Consider the following 26,801-nt stretch of genomic DNA (forward strand, 5'->3'; position numbering starts at 1 on the left):
GTTAATGTTCGCTATGGTTTGAATAATGGTCACTTATCTGCTCCGAACATGACTATAAAAGATTTTACAGCTGTACCAGCGTCCACTGCTCCAATAATTCTGCTTTCCTTGGAGCCAAGTTGAAAGACAGTACGGATAGGTCACGGCAGAGGGATGACATTAAGCTGGCTATTTTCATATCATTGCAGCCAACTTCCAGAAAGCCAATTCTCAGTTACAATTACAATTCTGTGTCCCCAATTTTTAGTACGGAAAAGGGCTTCCCATGAATTCATAATAGTCAATTAAGGGTCACTTTTCAATGTCAGTGTCATTGGTTACCTCGTTATTTTATATTATATTTCCAAGGGGATGTTTTCATCACTGGTACAGCTTTATGAATATATGTATTGTATTGTACTGGGTGGAACGATGATTCAAGCAACTATACGTAAATGTTTTCTCTACCTTGGGTTCAAATGAGGACCATTACACTCTCAAGAAACCCTTTTTTTTCCTCCTCAATTGCTTTGGACATTTCAGTTTGCTTTGGAATGTTAAGTGGCTCATCTGGTGATACATTACATTCCAATCAACGCCTCAACTTATCTGATAGACCAAAGTTCCACCCAGACTTAGACCAAATTCAAAGAAGTGCATATACCAGAGTATGTTCCATTGTAAAAAAGAATTATTGGCATTGCAAGAAAAGCTAAATCCGTCAGAAAGAATGCTACTTTCATCCTTCAACATTTGTGAGCGATCAGCTGTTATTGTTGGCCCCAGCTGGCTTGTGTTGATTCTATATTGATAGCCATCAGTATTGCCACATGAAAGAAGAAGAGCTTGGTGTTTCAGACAATAGCATGTTTATTAAAGTCAGAGAAGGAATGGCCTCATCTAATATCAAGATAAAATTACTGATTTATCTGTTTTCAGACTGTACATGTACACTTTCTTAAATAATGTCAGCTGCCTTGAGGCACTACAGATATCTTGTATTTTCATGGTCTTGCAGATTTACGATATTGTCCATTCTGCGCTTTGATCTATCCTATTATGCTTTTGTTAGCTTCAGAAGGGAGCGAAGCTCTTTGGCAGGCTGTCTAAAATTACCAGGCAGAGGCTCCTCAAGCTTGCCAGGAGTCCTCACAGGCATTGCTATCTGTGGTATGTCTCTCAAGACTAACCCTGCGGTTTTATTCTTTCTTTTTGCAAAATTTCCCAATGCTTTCTCCAACGAAGGCAACAGTTTATGTGGGAAAATGGAAGTACTCATTGGCAAAATAACTGACCCCAAGCAAGCTGACCAACTCTGTGGTTGCTTCAGGCAAAGGACCCTGGCACTTTGAGCTTCTTAGTCTTGAGGAGAGGGCTGGAGTTTTGCCTAAGCTGTAATTGATGTTGCAGTATTTTTAAAGGGGCCACAATTATGAGGTGAGGGTAAGAGCTTAGGAAGTATTGCCAGCCACATGTGAGAGAGGAATCCAGGGCAGAAATCTTACAATTGTAGTGTAATGCTAGGAAAGTAGGAGGCAAGAAACTGTCCACAGCAACAACAACAAAAACAGACATCAGTGTCTCATCTCTCTACTGCTGACACTGACAATATAATTTTATTTTTTTATTGCTGCATTTGAAATAATCCTTCATTTTGTCAATCAAATCCTTTACATAATATTCCCTGTATAGATGAGTTTTATGCCAGAGACATTTTCCTTTTCTATGTGGGGGATTGTGCCTTTGGAAAAATCAGCATGCGTTGTACTCTTCTTCAAACATAAAAACCCAAACTGTATTTTGTCCTAAACTGTGGATTTGCAATTGTTTTTCAGTCTGTGCATTTCCATTGCTCTGTAAGCTTTTTGTCCTTGTTCCAGCTTATGTCTGTTTCTTATGTTAAACAGTCCTGTTTTGTTGACGGGAACTGGCCTGCTCATTCCCCCATGCAGGCCAGCACCCTGTGGATACCCTGACCACTAGTCAAACCCTCTTTCCTCTTGCCTTGGGCCAGTTGATTCAGGGCAATAGTTTGATTCGCATGCAAATTATGTTAGAGGACCACTGCTTACCCTGCTAATTACACATGAGTTGGAACATGGATTTGCTGACATCACATTGGGATATTTGCCAGGAGGAAAAAGTAAAGTAAACTAATAGAAACCGTGTGAGCGAGACTTTGGGCGTAAATGTCATAAAATATAGGTTTCCATTACGTATAATATCCAAATTTCATTCTACTTGTTTTCTTTTAGGTTTTAGCTGACCTGAAGTCTATTCTATCTACTGAGTCACCAGATAATCCCAAGGGATCATAAAGTAGTACAGATAAATTCATGTTCACACTTAAATTGATGGTGGAAATGTTATATTATATAGTTAATGTGACCTTGCATGTTTTTGGAAGTTGGAAAGGAAGTATTATAATTATTTACTGATTATTATTTGTGTTTGTTTGTTGTTATTTGTGCACTTCAGGGTGAAACTTTAAATCTCATTATACTTAATCTTCTGGAGAAAACAAATAAATGCGTGGGTGGATATTTATAACTCAATACAAGAACTAAAATATAGACTAAAACGACTGTGAGATGAGTGTATTTAAATGGAAAGACAAATTGAGACTTTTTTCGTGATAAACTTTCACTTGCACGTTTATTGTGAAGGTTTAAACGGGAAGCAGTAGAGCCAATGTGTTTATCTTGAGTTACGCTTCAGGTTAAAGGGCTGCAGAAAGGGGGACTCCAATCCCGTGTCTGTGATACACGTACGGAGAGAATGCGTGACATCCACCGAGGTTTTTAAACCAAACTGAGGACAATCTAACTGTATTTCTCCGGAGTGGGAAATAATTATCGGAATTGACGCAATTTTCTGGATTTACTGCTCTCTACAATGTGGGACTTTTTCACGCGCTCCAAGTTGGCTTCTTGCTGAATGTCCTGTGGCGAATGTGTTCACTGATTGCCGACGAAAAGGTTTTGGGCGTTTTAGTTTGTTTGTTTTTTATTCTTTTTTGCACAGAGTAGATAGATGTAGTGGCAACACGCAGCGAGTTGTTGATGCGATGCGATGTGGCAGGCGTTTTTTGCAAAGATTGTAGTGACGAGGTCTGGATACGGGCTTCCACGAGTCGCACTTTGTGACAAGGTAAGCACTTTTTTTGGGGCGTCAATTTGGCATTTGTTTGGACTGTGATCGACTGGGATTCTGACTGTGATCCCCGTCAAATTCGGGGAATCTGGACTGGGTCTACAACTGCATTATGATCAGAATTTCTGTTTTCTAATTCTAATTTTTCCTCACCAGATACCCATATTAGTCCTTGGATCTTCTAAGAAGATTTGATGGATTTTAAAAGAAAATGGTTTCACTAGTATAACTGCTTACGTTTTTCTTTAGTAGACGTGTTTTCACTGATTTGTATCCCCCTCCCCTCCTCGCCCCATCCCCCTGGAGCGCCCCTGCTCAAAGTACCGTGCGCGTCCAGCCACATCGTCTTTTGTTGTGCGGCTTCAGTGCCATATGGGCTAGAGATGCTTGCTGGGTAAACAAGAACACAAACGGATTAAAATTACAACTGGGCATTGTCTTTATCGACGCCGACACGTAAAGCATACTTTGCCATTTTTTTCTGTTTTGTACGCAAGTGTCGGTCTTAAAAGGACGCAATAAGACTAAATTCGCTTGTTGGAATTTCAGGATTTGCACGTGAATACATAGGAGTCGCAAAATGTGTTTTCACGTGCTTGCAGCCTATAAAAGGACTTTTGGACTGGGAGGGCTGGCATCAATCATTCCCAGTCAACATTAATTGGACGTCTAGCTCCGTCAATGGCAGTTAACGGATTAACTGTCAGATCACTATTTTTCCAGGTGGATTGTCACTGAGTTTAATTCAGTCTTTGCTTTTTCTGTCTTATTGATGATAAAATTGGGATATTTTGGTGAGGTAGTGTTTCATTACTTTAGGACCCCACGTCCAATGGCTTCTGTTTGAGGTATCTCTTTCTGGCAGATGATTAAAGGGAGTCTGAAGCCCCGTTGTGGTGTGAGGTTTCCCTGGAAGCTGCTTCTATGACTCCCTCTGTTCCTACCTCAAGTGTTCTCACTTTATCCAGTAAGTTGGCACTCAGTGAATAAGTCATCCAGCTTGGTCTCAATGGTAAATTTGGCTCATGTAATGTAGCCTATCTGTGACGTAACTATTTTTTTTGAATAAGATATATTCTTTCCTTTTGCCATGTGATTTGGAGAACATGTTTATCTTTCCTCACTTGATTTACGTCCGTGATGAATATTTCCGTGTGCATGCATTTTTTAATAGCCATTGGAATTTATGATTCAGTTTAAATTCCACTTCAAAATGGATCTCATTGCACTTGGCAAAAGCAACAACAACAAAAAAAAGATTCCACTGCTCATTCACGCCTAACATGTAATTAAGAATCCTTAAATGACTAGTTAATTAAGGAGCTTGCAGTTTTTTTATTCCTCCAGCTGTTTTGCAGAAAGATTTTTAAACACTTTGGTAAATGCCTTCAAATGTTATTTTTCTGAAAAGCCCATAAGAAGCAACCCTTGTGTTCCTCCAACTGTGTTAGATGGAGCTTGTCAAATGTGTACATGTACTTATAACAAAGAGACAGGAAAGTGAATGGATGCTGTAGTTTAAAGTATTTATTGTTGCAGATCATAAATGTGTGCTTCATGTTGGGACAATTTCTCTGTGTGCCCTACGACTGACTGGCGACCAGTCTAGGGCAGGGGTGGGCAAACTTTTCGGTCCAGGGGGCCACAATGACTTTAAAAATTTGACATATGGGCCAGGTCAGCACAAGATACGATACATATAAAAAAAAGTGCATCCGTTAACAGTACATATGAAACAAACAGAAAAAAAAGGACTAAAGTATTAACATACTCATCATTAACGTAAAAAGTATAAAGTACAAAGTAAAGTAAAAAGGAATGTATTAAGATATGTTAAAATATATTTTAAAAAAAGATAGAGGGGCTGTAAAATACAAAAAACTAATAAGAGTAGACAGAGCTACTGCCAATGGCTTCCACGTGACTGCGCCATTTTGGGGGAAAAAAACATTATTTGGACAACATCGGCGGGCCCGATTAAAAACCTTAACGGGCCGGATGTGGCCCGCGGGCCGTAGTTTGCCCGAAGACAAACCCCACACCACTTTCGAGGATGGGCACTATGGAGGATGAATGATTTAATGGTGTTAAAATTTGGGCTAATAATGATTAAGAATGCATGAGCAGCAATCCCTGCAGACATTTATGTGTCTAAATGCCATGATAAGAGCTGTGGTGCCAATATTTGACTATATATACATTCACCATCACCTGACTTCAGCTTCAACTTTATCTTACATGGTGTAAGCTCTTGCAGGTTCATACTGTTTTTTTTGTGTAAAAGTCCATCCTTAGTAAAAACAAATGTTAATGTTGTTAAAAATAAAAATGTGACAGCTATTTTTGCTCCATCTACATTGACCTTATTGACGCCATTCTGGTCATTAGTAACAGATTTGTTTCTCTTTTGACCAGTCTAATGAGCTTTCCATCTGAAATGAGTAAAGCTGGCTGGCTGTTTTGGTTTAGAGTCAAAGGATCGTAAATGCTTCCATCATCTTGTTTAGACTCTTGTTTTGGGGCTAGACTAATAAGAGGACAGGACGTTGTTTCTCAATAATGAGTTATGACAGGTGGATGGTGGCATAATGACTACTTGCCTCAGGAACACATTGCATCTGGCTTGAACTAATTGGCCGGCAATGGAAAACGTCTTTGTCAAAGCCTGACTTTTGTCAGGAACACCTCCAATCGTGTTTCAGTGTGACCAAATCCTAATCGCTATAAAGTTCATAGAAATCTAAAGGCAAGCAAATGCTTTGTAGTATTTGTACTTAAGTCATTTACATTACAAAAAAAAGAGTGAACATAGATGTCATGCTTCACGAAAAGAATGGGAATTAAACAGGAACGATTTGCTTTCCTTCTAGCAATTTTCCAGCGGAAGCAAAAGCAGAGCGACGTGAAAAGACTTGGCCACGATTTGTATCCATTCTGCATTCTCTTGTCATTGGGCTCTTGCTTTCGTACGGAGCTGCCAGTTAGGTCTGCAATTTTCATCTGATTATCTAAGCACGATATGGAAAAAACAGCTATTGGACCTGCTCAATGTGAAATAAGACTCAGTTAACAGCGCTAGAGTAGGCACTTTTGAAAGCTCCAGCTAAATAGGTCAGGGCCTATTTTCCTAGATTTAGCACCATGATATCCCTTAGAGTACACTTTTCATAGATAAAAAGGAATGACAATTATTATTCAGCACTAATATAAATATATATAAAAATAAATAGCCATTTACATTCACTCAACTCTTTCTGTTGCAGTATTCCCTCCTATGTAAACCTCAATTTTGCTCGGGTGATTATTATCTGGACTTGTTATCAACAGCATGGTATCTACATGACTTTGATGCTGTTTCTATACTGTAATATCCATTATTTGTCACTGAATGATCATCCAAACTGATAATGGGCTCAGAGATATCTCTCCCTTTCATTTTAACTGAGTATAGTGATCGGTTAATGATAAGTAGAGGACTGACTGAGCCACAGTTGTTGCAGTCTTGTCTATTTTTTTTATAACAGTTCCTCCTCCTGTTCCTTTTCACTTGGGTGCTTGTGAGAAGATAGTTTGTTTGAAAAACAGGCAAACCCTACAATGGCTCCCTCTTGTGAATGATCTTGTCCCCCCCTACCCCCTATCTCGTCCTTTATAAATACACATGAATGACAATGGAGAGTTCCAAAGGGAAAGTTTCCAATTGCACATTTAACACTCCTGGATAAAATTTGTAAGATACGTTGCTCAAATCCGTTGCTCTGCCTTGTTTCATGAAAATTCATTAACTTGCTGGATGTCATGCGCACTGCATGAATTATAACGGCCGTGTTTTGACTTCTTCCCAGGAGATGAATACTTTCATTCATATTTAAAAGTGAAAAGAGCCCCTTTGACTTCCTGCACTTGACCTGACTCACGTCATTTATGAGGCGTCAGGGATGTTCTTGTGTGTGTTATTAGCAAGTCCTCCAAAACATTGTTAATTGAAATCGAGTAGATTACAAGAGGAAGCTCTAGTATCACGTTACAACGGAGGGGAAATCCCAGTATGTGTGTGAAGCCTGTTGTAAATCATGAGGATACAAAGGGGGCGGGTGTGAAGTGGGGGTGCTACCTCCCTCAAGAGGCTGACAGGATTTCTGCCAGGACTCATGGTGAGATGTTTGCCTGGTAATGCACTGAAGAATGGTTATCAAACATCTGGACTTGGAGGCGGGATTTGGTGGTGGGAGAAGGGCGTAGCTGTTAAGGTCACGCTTCTCCTGATGTGATTAGATACGCTCACAGTTCAACTTAAAGTTTGTTCTCTTTTCATTTTGAGGAATTTGTATGTTTTGTCACAAGGTTAGGGGGGTTATTGAAACAATTAATTGGTGTTATGGCTAAAACTGCCCTTTCGTTAATGGGGTATTGGAATCTGATGGAACATTCTGATTTCTATCTGAATTCAATCAACGGATTGCATTTGTAGCGAATCAGATTAGTGAAAAGATGTCCTCTTGGAACAAAAACCTGCACCCACCACGTCACTATATTGAATAATTTCGCCCATCCCTGATGTAGACAAAGCAGTCGTAGGCAACTTATGGCTCCTCATTTCACATTATTGACAGTCAAACAATTTGATTAGCTGTGAAGCAAGTATTTTAGACTGGATAAGGGAGGTCTCAAACTCTCACGTTGTTGTTTTTTCTTTTTCTTAAGGGAGAACTCTAAATTTGCGACTCTTCTGTTAGTCACTGACTTATCAGAATGGAATGTTGTTATATTCTCAGTACGTACACACATTGTTGATCCTCTGAGCCCTATTTCTTCCTTTTTTTTCCCCTCAGAGCTGATTAATTACATTTATTAATTACGGACTTATTGTGACTTGTAGATTCTGAGAAAGCCAATAGAGGGAGCTCGGTGATTGGACTTTATTTTGAACTTGTTTAATGTCGTTTTTAGTTACAAAACCTCTTTTTGCCGAGAAAGAAAAGAAAAAAAGCAACCTTGTTTTGTTTACTTTTCTGGATCTGTTTATATATAAATGATGAATGTGTGTATATATATATATATATATATATACCTAGAAATGTAGCCACCCAATGGTGTAGTGGATCCTTGCAAGCTGCGTTATATTTTTAAATGCAAGTTTATTTTACATACTATAGTAGTGTATACTACATGTCACTTGCAGTTTTTTAATGGCTCTTCAAGGTCAAACCCATAGGTTCGACATTGATTAGTTCCCAAAGAATGAACGCAGTGTCAAATGCTCTACTTCAAGTTCTCTAAGGCTACTTGTATATGCCCAAGACCCCAGAGCAGAAATAGAAACAGCTGACCATTTGACATGCTCCCAGACTGAGTGACTAGTTTTTTTAACATCCTGACATTTGGTGCATTAGTGTGCCTTTTGAATCACTCTATATTATAAAGAGATGTCTAGGATTTTCTATGTCCGAGAACTGTGTTAAATTAGAATGTTGCATTGCTGTTTAAATGAAAGCATGTGGCCTCTATGACAGAAAATGGCTTCTTTGCTTTGCAAGTTTTCACTTTACTTGACTTTGGATTTTTCTGTCACTCCCACAAATATTGATGGAAGACACAGTGGGCCATTTTGTGGTTTACTTATGTCTGGTGGAGTTTGTGGCTTATGCTCAGTTGTGCACCTCAATCACAGGGCTGCAGAAAACTAGAGATGACAGTAGTAATAGTAGGGAAGAGATCACAACTGGTGATGAACTCATCCCATTTTGTGTCTGCCTCACATGCCACATGACAAGTTGTGACCTATCCCCCCGAGAGGTTTTGTAGCAGACAGCAGTGATCATTCAAAACGTAAAGCTTTATCATTACGATCTATCTGAGATATGCAAAACACACAGCTGTGTTTTGTCAAAAATATACAGCAACTTTGGCACTTTTAATAAATGGCTGCGGTATACTTAGCTGTGAATAATGTACCGTCTATGGCTTTAGGCACGTCTTTGACCAGCCAAGCTGTCAATGTGTCAAACAGCACGCAGAGGGTCTTTAAGCTCCTCCGTGACGAGATTCCGTCAGACGAGGGGGCCTCCGTCTGGGAAGGTAATGAGATTGTCTACCTGTTTTTAGCTTCTTAGGGGCTTTCAAGGACAAAGGCAATCTGGGTGTACAATTATGGACCTTGTTTCCCCTTTGCAAAGTCTTGCAGTGAAGGTGGCCTTATTGCGTTACTTTTATTGATTTAATCCACAGGTCAGTCAGTGGGCTCAGTCCTATTTAGGACTAAATGAAACCTATATAAAGACAGCAGTTTTTCTTCACTTATTAATGATGTTAGTCATTTTAAACGGCTGCTTTTTCCCCCCCATTTCTACTGAAACTTGGAACAAAATTCTGTCATGGTAGCACAAATGACCAGGTGATGCATCAATCTTGTTTTTATAATGCATTTTTACGTCATATTAATGCATGCATGTGTTGATCATGTTTACAATTCAACTTTACTTATTGTTGTCGGTTCCTCAGAGGGATGTTAAGCATTGTATTCGTGGACTCAACATTTTTATTGTGAGATATGCTGTGGGAGGCCTTGACCTTTTGACCCAAGACGACTTTACACCCTTCATGAGTAAAGACCCCATCTGGTTTTGAGAAAAAGTCAGAGTATTTACGGAATTATCAACAGGGATTTACTGTGCTTAGGACCAAGTAGGTGGGATGATTAGATTTCTTTTTCACACATGGATATTTCTGGGCTGTAAGAATATTCCTTTCCCTCCTTACTTTTTAGGTGATTTAAGTCAGGTTTTTATGGGCCTTCACATAAACTATAATGTTTCTACTTTGTTCTGATGATATCATCCTAATGGTAATTTATGAAAGAATATGTTTCCACACTCTTGGCATTCTCTCTGAATTGCTGAGCTCGAATGAAAAATGTTTCCACTAATCTGAGCTGGAGAAATTGAAGAGAAATAAACAGTTCTTATTCTAAATATCCAACATCAGCGGCATGTTTGAATTTAGACCAACGCCATCATTTAACTTCTTCATTCTTTGTTTCTTATTGCTAGGAAAATCTGTGTGCATTGTAAGTGTCGCCGGGAGGATCATGCAGTGACCGCCATGCCTGTGGAAATGGAGAAGACGGTCACCAAGCTGATGTACGACTTCCAGAGGAACTCAACTTCGGACGATGACTCTGGATGTGCCCTAGAGGAGTATGCTTGGGTGCCACCAGGACTCAAGCCAGAACAGGTACAATACATCAGAACACATACATCATGGGTACTACCTAGTATTACTACCTGTAAATTTTTCACAGCGTTCATATAGGCGTTTCTGGTCAAATCTTTTGACTAGACTAGTCACAATCCGTCACACCTTTGTGTATTAATACATTTCACTACAACAATTTTAGACCACTTGCTCTAAGATTCCACTTTATAAGAGCTCCTCAGTTTTACTTGCGATGCCTGTGGACTAAAAGGAGAACAAGGATTGCAACTTGTCCTGCAGTCACATTAATCTCCCAGTTCATTCCACCTGCAAACATGTTTACAGTAAGTTTCATCAGCCTTTCAGAAGCTTAGCTAAGCTTGTGAGATACACAAACACATCAAGTAGGCCTGTTAATTCATTGAATTGTGAATGTAGACTGTCTTTTTGGTTTATAGCCTGAACAAAGTGTTTATGAGCCAATTTCTTTTTGTCGATGAGCTAAGAGTGATGAACTGGTCAATAGAGACGCTCTGTTTTTACCATTTGAGGCTATATTTCATCCCCCTCATGGGTCAAATGTCCGATCTTAAAGTCAATTAGGTTCATTTCTTGGGTACTAATGTGAGTTCAGCAGCAGTCAAGCCAAAGTAGAATATCAGCTGTGGAATGATTTCAACACATTTCACTACTATTTGGTGAGAATAGTACTCATGTAATACTATAACAATAAAGTAATCAACAATGGCACTCATGTATAATATTTGGGTGTCCTCTGCACAGAGATCATAAGAGTCACAAGCTAAAATTAAGTATACATTTGCTTATCATTCAAGTTATTTTGTTCTGCTATGGTTACAGAAATAACAATTTTAGATATAAAGATTTTTTAAAAATCACAAATGTGAAATGTAAATCAGATCTGCTGGACAAAAACACTTGTCTTCTGTTCTTTAGAGACAGTAATGCCAGTCACGGTCATCTAGTCTAGATCTATTGACGGCTATTCTTACATTTTCCAGGAATCCCCCTCCTTTTACAGCCAGCGCTAATGTGATTCATCTTTGTCTTTAAGAGCAATTTGTGTGAAGCACTGCTCAATGGTACCATAAACCCCAATGCTGTTTTTAATTGGGCATATTGGTGACTCTAGCTAACTGAAGCAATCATTGATTCAATTGCTCACAAGGCATATTCAAAGAACGTGATTGTTGTTGTTGTTTTTTTTTTAATTAACTCTAGGCTTAATGAATTAATTTACACCCTCTAATTGTACTTGAATGGATGTACTACACACACTCATATTTTTTTCTTTACCAATTTCCTTTGTTCAATAATAGAATTTGTCTCCACTAAGTCTACTATGTAATGGCTTGCTTAGAGATTGTCACCACTGGGGCCGAATAGTCTCTTCTCCATCTTTCTGACCCATATCTTCAACACATACCAGCTAAAGCTGTCACTCTACAGCTGTAATCCCATTAACCATTCAAAGGATCCCTTTCGACACAGATTGGAAATGCTCTCCATTGTTTAATTTAATCTGCATTTGGTTACAGTTATTAATTATCACAAGCACAGTCTTCCAATCGTATCTTTAGGGCAGTGGGCTTTTCACCTCCCAAATGTAACTGTTATTTTTGGAAGCACTTGGCATGTGAACTCATTGTATTTGTACTGTAAAAGCACTTCATATCTTGATTGATGCTGGACACACCTCTTTCAGCCATCTGCAACAAAAGGCCATGCCAACAAAAGCAAAGAAAAGGAATTTGGTTATGTTTCTGACAAGAATGACCTGCTATTAATCTTTCTGAAAAATAAACATGCTTATGGAACTCTAAATGAAGTGCCCGGTCTTGCCTTTACGGGGAAGGGATTCCCTGTTAACAGCACAAAGACACATGATTGTTTGAAAGTATAGGAACAAATGTGGTCAGAATACATTCACGTGACAAGAGAATGTGTTATTGCCAATGAAAGGCTGATAGCCCCTCGTTTGTAGATCTATTCAACTGACAGATGGGTTGTTAAAATTGCCCTGACAGAGTCAATGTTATTGATCACATTCTAATTCCAATGCTTTGCTTCATAAGTCTTAGTCAAAGAAAATGTTCCTACTGTAATATGATCTGTTTACTGTACACTCATCCTTACAGTATTTTACTTTTAGTTCCCCTGTAAGTTATCTTTTACCTCAAGGCTGTTTTCAATTCTGTCATTCTCATGACGCCCCCCCCCCCCCCACCCCACACACACACACACACACACACACACATCCCCTTACATTCATGTTGGAGTGCCCGACCTCCATCATACCTCGACCCCCCTGTTCCAGTGCAATAGCAAGACTACCATAAATAACTTGGAGATGACATTCATTGTCTGCCTTCGCAATGCAAAGAATGTCTTGGTAATTTGGAAAGGACAGATTAACATTAATCCTGTTTTTGTACACCTCGTTCTTGAGCTCACACATTTCTACATGCATATGTGTTAATCACCTCTTATCCACGTGTGTGGGTGAAGGCACATGTGACAGCTCGGTAATACATTCCCTTGTCCATATGAAGAAACAGAAAGGCAAGGTTTCATTAAGTCTTTTCTTATGGACCATAAATCAAAGTGATTCCACCTGTGTGTGTGTGTGTTTTACCCGTGTGTGCGTGAGTCCTCTTCTGATCTTAAATCAAAATTATTTCAGGCCTCCATGGAACTAAAAGAAAAAAAAGAAAAGAAAATTGGTTGCAATTCAATGCAACCAACCATGTAATTGCCAAAAAAAAATGTGTCCGATAGAGCTGACCATTTTACAAAACAGAATTTTTATTAGGATGAGAAAATCTGCCCCTTAAATAGGGGGCCCCAGGTAGATTTAACACACAGACAAAAGGGGGGAAAGATTTACAGTAACTAATGGTGGAACTGAACGCAGCTGTCCTCCTACCTAATATTTATTTTATACTGCTTCCAACATCCAAATCCATTCTCTCATGTGTCTCTGTCAGGTCCACCAGTACTACAGCTCCCTTCCTGAGGACAAGGTGCCCTACGTTAATAGTCCGGGAGAAAAATACCGAATCAAACAGCTCCTCCATCAGCTACCGCCCCACGACAACGAGGTGAGGGTCCGAATTGAGCCCTTCCCCCATTACCTTCCAGTCGTATCCATCCATCCATCTCCCCCATCCTCCCTCCTTCGGGGCAAAGGCACAGAAATTCCATTAGTAAAAATGTAGCTTGGGAAACTCTTGTTTGCTTTGGTGCCTGGTAAATGTTCAATAAGTATGTTAAGCAGAATTATAATTGAAAATTGTCTTATCGCATTTGAATTATTGTACTAAATTGGTTTTGCAGACTTGTGAGAGAAGAATAATCGGATTCGTTTTTTTTGTCTTATCAATGTCATTTAAAAGAAGGAAACTCTTCTTGAAAAGTTTTGGGTTATATTTCATGACTTTAAAAGAGGTCAATTTAATACTGGATGATTTTATTTTGCATGTTCAGGTGCGTTACTGCAACAGTTTGGATGACGAGGAGAAGCGGGAGCTGAAACTCTTCAGTAACCAACGCAAACGGGAAAACCTTGGCCGTGGCAACGTCCGCCCTTTCCCAGTCACCATGACGGGTGCCATCTGTGAACAGGTAGAAATCTTTAAAAAAAAACATGATTACAACATGAATTGAATGTTGATGTTACTGTGGCTGCAACCAGTCATCACACTTTTAAATATACTTTCTGGTTGACGGAGCAAAGAAAGGTCAAAAATGTGGCATGACCAATTCAGTGATTTATGGGACAGACATAAGGAGCAGACACCTCACAGTTTGAAGGTGCTGAGAATATGAAGTGATGTACAGTATGACACACAGAAGGGCCTGAGATATATGTTACATGTCTTGAACTTGGCCTTTTGAATGTCACGTTATGGAATTCTAAAACGGATGGCATTTTGATGGTGAGATCAACATTTGTGATGGATGTTTCACGAGAAACACATGCTGCAAACACAGTAACTTGGAAGTTTATCAATAAAACAAGAACATCTGACATCCCAAATTATTCTCTAATTATTGGCCATAAAATATATCTAAATGAGAACTAACTGCAATACATAGACAAAGAGCTCTTGGTAATTTACATCCCACTTTAGATTTAATGCATATAGTATTCATTTGTGTTCAAAATAACTGAAAAATAGATCATGGGATTATCTGCAAATTACTTTGAATTAGGCCACATTGGCGGAAGTCTGCCTCTCTCCTCTATTCTGTCTAATTCATGGTTGCCTTCCTAATTAACTAATTTGTCACTAATACATATAATACATTATGACACTAATCAGGCTACATCTAATCTCTTCTCACTGACTTTCATTACTAGATATGTGCATCTGATTTTTATCCACGATGTGATGAGGTGTGATTCATCAAATCAATAATTGTCACATCAACCGTGTAATGCTCATCCAGAAACAAAAAAACAGCCAATTATTGTGATATACGTGAATCATTCAGCGGAAGCGTGCCTGGCCAATTGGAGCATTCGATAAACAATTTGGTTGACCGCTTTTGTTTCACATTTAGCTTATCAGACATTGGAATAGGCACACAGAGCACGTACATGAAGGATAAGACTGTTGAGTGTGTATTGATTGAAGCCCGTCCTTCCTGACTGACTCCAGACCGCTGTCAGTCTAGTTTGTGTTAGACGAACTGATTATAACTATCTCTTATCCGTCCGTCATCTATCTTGACTCCTGCCTGTGTGGATCTCTCTCCAATCCATCCATTTATCATTTCTATTTCACTCAAATTCCTCTACTGTTGAAGGTCACATGTGTGCACACCCTTTCTCAATTGACTTTTCATGACAAATACATAAAAGAATAAAGGGCTTTGAAAAGGGGAATTCAATTAAGAGAAAGGATTGTGTATTGGCTCTGTCAGGAAAAGTTCACATATCACCAACCTTTCACCTCTGTAAAAAGGATTGGTTTGCAGATGAACATGATCTTTGACTGTGTAGTGCTGCTCAACTAGCATCATAATTGGAGAGGGATTCTATCACATTAAGGACAAATGGGTCTATTGCAAAGAACCCTTGATCTTTGAATGTTATTCTCAGAGGACTGGCTGGATCCTAGAGGTCCCATATTGAATGCTCTCCTCCCATTCATCATTTTTATGGTTGGAAAAAATGTTTTTTGTTGAAAAATTACTACATTGATTGACACATTGATTTTTCAAGTGATTTAAATGTCAAAACTGTTTTAGCAGCCAAGATTTCATCAGACTCGAAATTTAGCTCATCTAACCATCGGATGCCAGAAATAATGAGGAACATTCACTTATTCATTTAAACATATGTCAAACTACACTGTCTTGTACTGAGGACTTTGATAGTATTTTTTTCTGAGGGCAGAATTAAAAAAAAACATTCACACACACAACTGTTTCATGTGTAACATGTGCACGCGCCGTAAATAAATTGGGGTTAAACTGTATCTTATCCATCTGTTTTCAGTGTGGCGGCCAAATAAATGGCGGCGATATTGCGGTGTTTGCTCCCCGCGCCAGCCACGCCTTGTGTTGGCATCCGGCTTGCTTCGTGTGCAGTATGTGCAACGAGCTTCTGGTGGACCTCATCTACTTCTACCAAGATGGGAAGATCTACTGCGGCCGTCACCATGCGGAGAGGCTGAAACCGCGCTGCACAGCTTGTGATGAGGTAGACGCCAGTCATGAGCAAGTCTGCATGCGGATAATCATGTGCTGACACTTCACCATGATTAACACGCACACACACACACACACACACACACACACACACACACTGCACATTGCACATTGCTTAAGTATGCACTAAACTGCTGTCATATGATGCTCACTGGTTTTACAAACTCACGCACACACACTTTTAAACTTGATACATTTTCCTTAGCTCTAATAAATCTGCTGACAATTATCATAAATGTCCCTCTCTAAATGAGGACACTATTTCTCTCCCTCGTTAAAACATCTGTCTTAAAATATGTGCTGATAAAAGGGATAATTTAACATCACATGATTATCCATGTTGGTTTTTATCATCAATCATATTTTAAAAAAATCAACCATAAAACTGTGTTTCAAGTACTTTAACCTCTTATCAGTATTCCTCTCTTTTTGCCATTGTTGTAATTGCTAAATAACAAGAGGCAGACGTCTGGAACTCGTAGTTGTTCCATTGAATTTAATCACAAATATATTATCCAAGGCGGAGCGAGTGGTTAGTGCGTTGGCCTCACAGCTCTGGGGTGCTGGGTTAAAAACCTGGTCAGTCAATCACATTGCTACTGTGTTTTTAACCCTGTAGAACTTGTATTGAACAGATCTCATCTGCTACTTTTCAGATCATCTTGGCAGACGAGTGCACTGAAGCGGAAGGCCGTCACTGGCACATGAAGCACTTTTGCTGTTTTGAGTGTGAGACTGTACTGGGTGGCCAGCGTTACATTATGAAGGAAGGAAGACCATACTGCTGCTCCTGCTTTGAATCCCTCTACGCCGAGTACTGCGATTCCTGCGGAGAACACATTGGTTGGTACACAGCACTGTCGTACACCCATTGCGTCAAGCCTTTTGCCCTCAAACTGCAGGGAAAGAAATTGCAAGGCCATAAGACCCGCAACTTTGAATAATGAGGTCCATGTAACGGGAGACCAAAGCCAGCACTAAATTCAAGAGAATTCAAAACAAATTCTCTCATCTGACAAATGTAATGGGCAAACTTGAAACTATGACAAAACCCTTCCTGGAGAAACAGCTGGCAGCCATTACCCAACAAATAATATATTGACTCACTTTTTGGCTGCTAAGACAAATTTATCACAATGAAAAATGTTTCATTTGTTCATCACTGCTAAAGTTCCACTTCAAATTGCCTCAGAGTGCTGTTTTAATTAGTCCCTTGTTGTTTTTCCTCAACAATGCATTTCGTGCCACTTTTCTCACATTAAAATTTCCTTTTAGAGTGCAGCCTTTTTGATCAACACTTGTAACTAGTTGTCTTGACCTATGTGTTCTCCCCGCAGGCATTGACCAAGGCCAAATGACGTATGATGGACAGCACTGGCACGCCTCTGATGGTTGCTTTTGTTGCGCTCGCTGCAAACGCTCCTTGTTAGGTCGACCCTTCCTGCCCAAGCAAGGGCAAATCTTCTGCTCCCGCTCTTGCAGCTTGGGCGAGGAGCCCAATGGTTCGGACTCCTCAGATTCAGCCTTTCAAAGCGCTCGCTCCACCAGAGAGTCCAGGCGTAGCTCTAAGGCGGCAAAGAGTGGCAGTGGGGGGAAGGCAGAGCTGTTATCTGGCGAGGTGGACCCGTTGTCTTTACAAATGGACCTTCTCAGTCTCTCCAGCCAGACCCCAAGTTTAACACGTGAGCCACCGACCTGGCAGAACCGCAATCAAGTCATGGACGGCTACAAATTTGAATCCCCACCTGCATTGGGGGTGAACACAACTCCTCTGCAGCTCCTCAGCCAGTGCAATGTGAGAACATCTTGTAACCCTCCCTGCATAGGGCAGAACAATCAAGAGCAGGAGCCTAGGGTCACAGAGGACAGTGGTCTAAAGAGACCACCAATCTCTGCTCTGAAGGGTCACTCTCTGAACGAGATGTGGTTTCAACAGCCGGCTCCAGATGATTACTATCCCCCGAAGCTAAGGACCCAGAAGAGTTTCACTGAGTTTTCTCAGCTCACCCAGCATAACAGTGGCTTCTCCACTGATAAGCGCTCTATCAGCTTGCATGGCTTTCAGAAGGAGAGAGACAGAGCCCCTCCACCAGCCCCCCAAGTGGCCAGAAGCAGGAACCCCATCAACGCACTTAACTTCACTGAGCAACTGACGCCTCTGGAGCAGACACCCAGAGGATCCATGGAGTCCTTGGCCTTATCCAACGCGACAGGTGGGTGCTGACATGCTCGTCATTTTAGCTCTTGACATTGAATTGACCTTAACATTTTAATCCTCATCCCTCACAGGCAACTCTGCTGAAGGAGGTGGAAAGCGACAGGAACACCTGGCTCATTTCTCCATGCCCGATCTGAGCAAAGATTCTGGAATGAACATCTCGGAGAAAAGCAACATGGATACTCTTAACTCCTCCGTTCAATTCCGGAGCTCTGACTCTCTTCATAGTGTCAACGGTGGTCAACCGTACATGGAAATAAATCCCTCCAGGTCCTCACAGGGCCAGTTGCAGTACTGCGATCCCTCTGGGATTGGGGTGGGCAGAAATGTGACTCGTGTACCATCTGGATTCACCTACCAGGAGGAAGACCGGATGTGTTTGCCAAGCAGCGCCAACGCTGCTCGCCTGCCACCCATAAGTGAACAAAGAGTGAGCGGCAGTGGCGGCCGCAACGCGAGAGGAGCGAGTGTTAGAATTGACGCCCCTGAGGAAACTCCCCAGAGACGCAGACACCACCATCACCACCGCTCCAGAAGATCTCGACGTTCGCGTTCAGAGAACGCTCTCAACTTGGTGGCGGAGCACCGGGCGAAATCTCACGAACGACCGCAACTTTCCGTTCGAGAGGATTACGATCGCTTCCCCCCACCAAGGAGCGCTAGGGACCAGTTTGGAGGCGGAGGAGGGAGATATCCGCCTCAAATGTTCAGACCGTGCCCCAGAACCACATCCGACCTCACGCTCCAGAATCCCACAGCCGGCCGGCGCACAGGTTTGAATCAGTACACCTGGGATGACTATGACGACGACTGGTGCTCCACCTGTTCTTCGTCTTCGGAATCCGAAGACGAAGGTTACTTCCTTGGCGAGCCCATACCCAGGCCCCTCCAGATGCGCTATCTTAGCAATCAGGAGCTTGTCCACAAGTACAGTACGGGGATGGGAGTAACCAATCGAAGTGCACAGTTGAGCACGCACAAACGACGAAAAAGCAAGAATTGCATTATTTCGTGACATTTTGATGTCCACTCCAGCTTGTCTTAGCTGATATGCTCCATCTGAAGAACAGATGGGCAAAGTTTCTTTATAGAGTTGTGAATCAATACTCGGTAGCAAACTGCAGTCGGTCAAACAGTGAAAACACAGCAGTATTTGCATGTGTTTTTCATTCATTTTTCGCATGCAGTTTTATCCAATCCATCATCCTTTTAGATCTTTTTATTTTCTTTCTCACAATAGCTGCTGTGCAATTTTTATTTTCATGCGTCTTGCCTGTTTGGTACTTTTTATCTTTTCATAATTTGATTATAGATTAGGCTGTGCTTTTGTATTTGGTTCACAGCATGTACATAGTTAAACAAACTAATAATTTCACTTAAATTAAGGAAGCCTGTGTAAATATGGTTGTAAATGAGGCCTAGCATATTTTTTATATTTGGTATGGCTGTATTAAATATATCTGTATATGATATGTAGATATACAGTAGATAATAAGAAAAAACAGCTTATGCATGTGTGACCTGGCTGAGCTGGTTCTGCTTTTAGAATAAAGGATTAGTATTTCAGCGTGCCATTTGGTTGACACTTTGCGTTCGTCTCTAAAGAGCGTGTAGAACAAGTACATGTCTGTTCAGCTTTTCTCCATGTGTTTGTTGAATACATGAATAGTGATGTGGAGTAGAGATGCTTTAGTCATACATATATGCGAGATAAAGGCGCATATATTTTGACTCTCGGGTTTATTGCATCAGCACTTAAGAATGGGAACTTCTGCCCACTGGGATTTTGTGTTAGAATTTGCATAGATGGGGAACGCAATTTTACTGAAGAATTGAACTTTTTTGGGGGTCAGAACTCTTTCTATCTCTCACTCTACAGTTGCAAATTACTTTAAAGCCGCTAAACAAGCCTCGCCTATTCTGCTAAAAGCTAACAATATGTTCACATGTGTAACATCTTGTTTTAAAATTAAAACAAAAACAAAAAATGATCTTAGTATGCTGTTTATGTTTGCAGAACTATTTGACACCCATCCACAACAATGGTGGAACAAGGTCTGAATAGTGTTAAACGTTGTGTACGCGTGTTCTGGCTCATCCTCATAGCCTAATTGTTTTATAAATACTATTTATGCAGGAAACAGGGTGTTCTTTAGGGCAAAACTGCTGCGTGATTGACAATTTACGACCACAGATATAAGTGCTCTGCCGCAGCTCCACCCTTTCATTCCATTGTGGTCTTATGTGGTCCCAAGACATCCAGATGATAAGGGCCAATATGCCAAACTTGAGGCTTCAAAACCTCCACAAGCGCATTGGTGACGTCAAGCTTGTGGGGTCCTTTTAATATATTGCACACGTTTCAACACCCACCTTTTCCATGTGGTTTAAGGGTCATGGGTGAAATGGAGTCTGTCCTCGATGATTGGAGATCTAATCGGGCTTCTTTTGCGTCCACGATAGACTTGTCTTGCTCATTTGTGGCTCTTCCTTAACTGAAAGATGTGTGATACCATTTCCCAAGTGTTTTTTCTTTGATTAAAGAAAAAACATGTTCGTCAAAATTGTCATTTGTGCTCTTCCGATTTCTGTTTCTTTTCAAAAACATCCCAAGTCAATCACTACCGATTGCTCTCCAGAAAAACTTTCAATAGTAATGTTATTTTTAGTGTCTGGTTGCATATAAATGTAGTGAAGTGTCATACTGTAAATTGGATTGCGTCTGACCTCCATGTGGTCACTGGGGATTACGACTGCCACATTAGGGCACACACACACATGTTTTGTACAAGGTGTTTTAGCACTTATCTCATGATTAGAGACAGCGGAGCACTTTAATGCTGTTGTTGGCACGAGGGGCACGTTAGTGAGTTTACTTCACCTGACTTCAACTTTTAAGGGATGAAAACATTTTTAGTAACGCTACATTGAAGAACAGCTGTCCAAACATGTATTTTATGCTGTTGGAAATTCTTATGGTATAACCCTAACCCTCATTTCCAAAGATTTAAGGAAAAAATTATATATGTATATGTATGTATGTATATATATGTATGTATATATACATATATATATACACACACACACATATATGTGTGTGTGTATGTGTATATGTGTATATGTGTGTGTGTGTGTGTATGTGTATATGTGTGTGTGTATGTATGTATGTGTGTATGTATGTGTGTATGTGTGTGTATATGTGTATATGTATATGTGCATATGTATGTGTGTATGTGTATCTGTGTGTGTGTGTATGTGTGTATGTGTATATGTGTGTATGTGTATATGTGTATACGTGTATGTGTATATGTGTATACGTGTATGTGTGTATGTGTATGTGTATATGTGTATATGTGTGTGTGTATGTGTATATGTGTATATGTGTGTGTATGTATGTATGTGTGTATGTGTATATGTGTATATGTATATGTGCATATGTATGTGTGTATGTGTATCTGTGTGTGTGTGTGTGTATGTGTATATGTGTATACGTGTATGTGTATATGTATGTGTGTATGTGTATATGTGTGTGTACGTGTATATGTATGTGTGTATGTGTATATGTATGTGTATGTGTATGTGTATGTGTATATGTATGTGTGTATGTGTATATGTGTATATGTGTATATGTGTATACGTGTATGTGTATATGTGTGTGTGTATATGTCGTAGTCTTTTTATTTTTCTCTTCCAAATAAAATATTACAATTTGGCACTTCATCAACATTGCATTATTTTTGTTTTTATCATTTCTAAGTGTCCTGACTTTCTGGGAACCTGCCTTGTTTTCAGACAACATATTTATAAAACAATTGACATTTTTGTGGTTTCACCTAATCAGTATTAGCATGCAGTCACACGAGTTAAAGAAAAGCGCTGTCCATTGGTGACCATCTCTGATTGCAGAGTGTAGGTGATCCAAGTGGATAGTTTATAGTGCTCCTGTAGTGTTAAAGCTTTTTCATAATTGAGTGTTCTTGGCAAGTTTTGTGAGTCCCGCTGATGAATGTTAACCTACGGGTTCATTCTGACTATAGAAAGGATAACAGAAGAGACCGAGATGCCAGACCACCGCCCGAGCCAAAGAAATGCAACGAAAACCCAACCCCCGTAAGTCCATCACTGGGTCCGTACCCTGGCAGGTGTTTTAGTTACTTAAGGCTATTCCCAAAGCTCTTGGGCTCCTCCTCTTCCTCCACATTTTAGTCCAGACCAAAACCATCACAACAAGCAGGCAATAGAATAATGAACCTGAATTATTTGGACAAATGCAACATGCTGAAAATGTCTGATTTGCTTGTCTTTTGCAGAAATTCAGCTCAGCCAGTAAATACGCTGCTTTGCTAATGGATGGAGACGATGACGACGCTGGGGATGTGGAGTAGAGAAGATGGCAAAAAAAGAGGAGCGAATGAACATCAGAATAATAATCATTTCACATAGTTTATATTCTCCTCATGCAGAAGCAAGCCCCCGAGGGAGGGGCAGCCACCTGTTCTTCCCCCCCTTCCCTCTTTCTTCAAACCTGTCCTTTCCCTTTTTCCTCTGTTCTTGCCTCCTTCCTTGACTCAACTCTGACGACTCCTTCAGGATCTTCACAATAGTCACTTACTGGACTTGTTTTAACAAGGGGTAAAGTGTCTCCAGCTCATGGAAAGTGATGGATAAAGTTGAAAAATTGTAATAAATAAATGAAAAAAGTGGTAGAAAAAAAATTGTACATTTGTGGATGAAAGGTGTGCTCAATTGATCCCAGCTGATGCAGGAAAAGCTACAATAGACTTTTAACCTTAACTAATAATTCTTCAATACGATAACATGTTTCCGCATCGATGCATTCATTTTTATTAATCATGTGACAAGCATATTCACCCATTGTTCTCCCCTAATGGTTGTACAGACGTTCTCTTTCTACACCTTCTGATGAAATCGCCTCAATTAAAGTCTTTTCTGCCAGTCTTCCCATTCTCCACTGCTGTCTGACAGTCATTTTCTACTTGTGAGGACTACAGTGTGAGAGGTTTTCATGACATAAACTAGTATCAACATGAGTATACGATCTGGTTTTAAATAAGATATCTACACAAATTGAAACATCAGTGCAAATGTAGATTGATTTTCAACTAGAATTCTGCTTGTGCAGTTAGACTTTGATATCATCACTTATCCTGACCATTTTCAACACTTTCTTTTATAAATTAGCTTTATGGATGAGAAATTTCACGTAATCATATTACTTTGTAGATAGTAACATTTGAGAATTGGAATAGGAGAATATGAAGCATATTTACACAACAATCCACGTGCTTACGTTTTGGTCGGCCAACTGAATAATTACATTATATTTAGTAGATCCTCCTTTTGCAAAAATAAGTCAATGCAAATTATGAGAATGCTGTATATGTATGATAGGCCCTAGGTGAGTGAACCACCAGAGTCTAGACTCTAGACTCTAGTCTAGTGGTTCACTCACCTGACTCCCGTGTGGGAGACCTGGGTTCAATTCCCGGTTTGGACACTTTTTCACTTAGTTGTTTCTGTCGACTTCTTGTCAAGAGACTCAAATGGTTACAAGGAAGAGTGTAGTCACTTGGGTGGCGCAGAGGTTAGATCACAGGACTCCCGTGTGGGAGACCTGGGTTTGATTCCTGTGCCGTCGGCTGAACACTGAACCAAGTAGTCTAGAAGGTGGAACAAGAAAAAAAAAAAAAGAGAAAAAACTTTTACATTTATATTAAACACTTAGTCATAAAAGGTTATATTCCAAACTGCCGAATTGCTGACAGCCTTTTTAAATGACTTCACAAAATTGTACAGACTAAATAGAAAAGAAATAGAATCATATTGTACAGATATGTGACCAGCACTCCTAAGGAAGTTATTATTATTATTAAAGCAATGAGGAGACATTGAACAACGCTGTACTATAAACATTTTCTGTAATTAACCTGAAACTGATGAAAGAGTCTACGATAATAAAAATCCTTGATCATTATGTAAAAAAAAAAAAAAAAAAAAGAACACAGAGTTATTGTTGGGTTTCTTTTTTAATAAATTATATCTAAACCACCACCAGATAACTTGTTTTTCTTTCCTGCATAGGAAAAATTGATTTTATCATCCTGATAAAGCTTTGGTTATCAGGGAGTTTTAGATGTAAGTATTTTTGATTGGTATTTTTATTGATGTATAGGGGAATTCCATAGATGAGCAGCAAGATCCTCACTATACTGTATGAGCGTGGTAATTGCAAAATTACGCCACGCCACAGGAGGGCAGTAGTTGTTAGCTGCAACAAAAAAGAACAGCTATTGTGCGTAGGCCAACCAGCTGTTTAAATTTGGCACATGCGCGGTACCTCATTCTTTCAGGAAGCCATTTCTATTCCGGCGGTCGAGACACATGTATCCGAACGAGGTAAGTTCTCTTGCGTTTTACGGTCATAAGTGCGTTTTATCACGCCATCGTGAGACTTATTAGTAATCGATTGAGCCCAAAACGCCGGTTAATCTGTTACTTTAATGCCAGCTTCAACACACCGTCGACAATTGAAGTTTGAGATCCTTTTCCTCTCCAGATGTGTGCCGCATCTGACTAGCTATTTTAGCATGAGTGACACGACGACACTTTTCATTTGGCTTTAATCGTATTGTCCGTTTTCTGTCCATTATTCCGTCGTGTAGAAATACTTTTAATCTAATCAAACAAAGTCGAGATGTCAATGTAAGTATAGTTAGTTTGATGGTTAGATGACATCCAGTGGCACGACTTGTGTTGTATGTAAACCGATTTCAGACTTAACATTATTGATGCAAAATAGTTATGTCAACTTTCTTAACTGTTATCGCTACTGTGTATATTTAATCGCCTTAATCTGTACTAAACGCCTCAATTTTTAATTGTTCTGATTTCACTCTAAACATTATTGATGCAAAAATAGTTATGTCTACTTTCTTCTAACTGTTATTGCTACTGTGTATATTTAATCACCTTGTCTGATAAAGGGAAAAGAAAAGCACAACAGGGTGCACTAACTTATTTTCATTTATTAGCTTGATCGTATATTAATAAGTTTTTTGTCAGATTTATCAACATGAGTATAGTTAGTTTGATGGGTGGATGCTCTCTCCTAAATTACATCCAGTGGTACAACTAATGTTGGATGTAAAGATAGATTCCACCACGAGTGCCATTTCCAATGTGTAATTTTTCTGATTTCACACTATAAAAAATATTGATACAAAAATGGTTACGTCAACTTTCTTTTAACTGTTATTGCTACTGTGTATATTTAATCGCCTTGTCTGAAAAGGGAAAAGAATAGCACGTAGCAGTCACTAACTTATTTTCATTCATTATCTTGATTGTATATTATTTAAGTTTGTTGTAAGATTTCTCAATTTTGCAATAATAGTTTTGCAACTCCCAACTAGTTTGGTTAAATCAAGTTCTCTCTTTTTAGCATCCGGATGCAGCTCTTCCAGAGTGTCCAGAACACACGCCCTCAAGGTTAAAGGAGAGGAGATTGGGCCAGATCAAGGTAAAGTGAATTCCAAAGAAAACATTAAGCCTTTTTGGTGAATCTTAATTCTCTATATTAAGTTTTGTTTTCTTCTTTGTACACATCAGGTCCATGTCACTTGTGACTTATCTGCACTTCAGAGATGACTGGCAGGCTTCTCAAAGGTTAACGTATTTGTTTATTGCAAAGTATCCAAGTCTTCATCCAAACTAAATAAAAGCTTTAAATATTATAATCTTGTGGAACTCCATGATGTGATATCTGATCTTTATGGTGAGGTTTCACTGAACATAAGTTGGTGTTGTGACCTCTTATATAGGTAAAGTCCACAAGGATATTATTAAAGATTAGAAACTTCATTTGTTGAAGTAGATTTTTCTTAAGTCAATTTCCCAAGTACAAGACTAGTGTTTACTCCCCTCGGTTTAAAAAAATCCTAAATATATATTGTTTCTCCAGCTTTATAAAAAAAATATTCTAAGTGTTAACTGCTCCAACTTTCTTTTAAAATATGGTTTATTCCTTCAGCTATGAAAAAAATGTTAAATTCCCCTTGGTTTTAAAAAAAAAATTAAATCCTAAATATATAATTTCTCCAGCTTTTTAAAAATATATTCTAAATGTTAACTGCTTCAACTTTCTTTTAAAATATGGTTTATTCCTTCAGCTATGGAAAAAATTAAATCCTAAATATATTATTTCTCCAGCTTTTTAAAAATATATTCTAACTGCTCAAACTTTCTTTTAAAAGTTTATTTCTCCAGCTTTTTTTAAAAACAAAATCTAAATGTTTATTGCTCCAACTTTTTGAAAAATATTATTTATGCCCCCAGCTTTTAAAGAAAATATATACCCCCAATTTTTGGATATTCAATTTATTCTCCCAGCTTTTTTGTTCTAATTTTTATATTCATTCCCCCAGCTTTTTTACCTACATAGATTCCACCATCTTTTTTTTCAATTTTTTTGCCTAAGTGTTTATTCCCCCAGCTTTTA

General features: G+C 39.4%; 1 protein-coding gene and 1 long non-coding RNA gene across 5 annotated transcripts in view; both read left to right on the plus strand.

Moving 5' to 3' along the window:
* The window catches only part of prickle2b (prickle homolog 2b), a 58,557-nt gene extending 38,705 nt beyond the window's left edge, over positions 1–19,852 (plus strand). For 3 of the 4 annotated variants that reach the window (XM_077725869.1, XM_077725870.1, XM_077725872.1), the window contains 7 exons: positions 10,182–10,365; positions 13,335–13,448; positions 13,834–13,971; positions 15,854–16,057; positions 16,722–16,908; positions 17,403–18,278; positions 18,355–19,852. In XM_077725869.1, the coding sequence (XP_077581995.1) occupies positions 10,182–10,365; positions 13,335–13,448; positions 13,834–13,971; positions 15,854–16,057; positions 16,722–16,908; positions 17,403–18,278; positions 18,355–19,298 (2,647 nt within the window). In that variant the 3' untranslated portion in view covers positions 19,299–19,852. Of the gene's footprint in view, positions 1–2,696; positions 3,130–10,181; positions 10,366–13,334; positions 13,449–13,833; positions 13,972–15,853; positions 16,058–16,721; positions 16,909–17,402; positions 18,279–18,354 lie in introns of those variants that run through there. The other variant, XM_077725871.1, reaches the window with a different exon arrangement.
* Positions 19,853–24,585: 4,733 nt separating this feature from the next.
* On the plus strand, positions 24,586–26,040 carry LOC144203320 (uncharacterized). The gene is made up of 3 exons (XR_013327664.1): positions 24,586–24,700; positions 25,746–25,823; positions 25,913–26,040. It is a non-coding gene; the product is annotated as an uncharacterized LOC144203320 (long non-coding RNA).
* The last annotated feature ends 761 nt before the right edge of the window (positions 26,041–26,801 follow it).

This window comes from Stigmatopora nigra, chromosome 10 (genome assembly GCF_051989575.1).
Source record: "Stigmatopora nigra isolate UIUO_SnigA chromosome 10, RoL_Snig_1.1, whole genome shotgun sequence".
NCBI classification, from domain to species: domain Eukaryota; kingdom Metazoa; phylum Chordata; class Actinopteri; order Syngnathiformes; family Syngnathidae; genus Stigmatopora; species Stigmatopora nigra.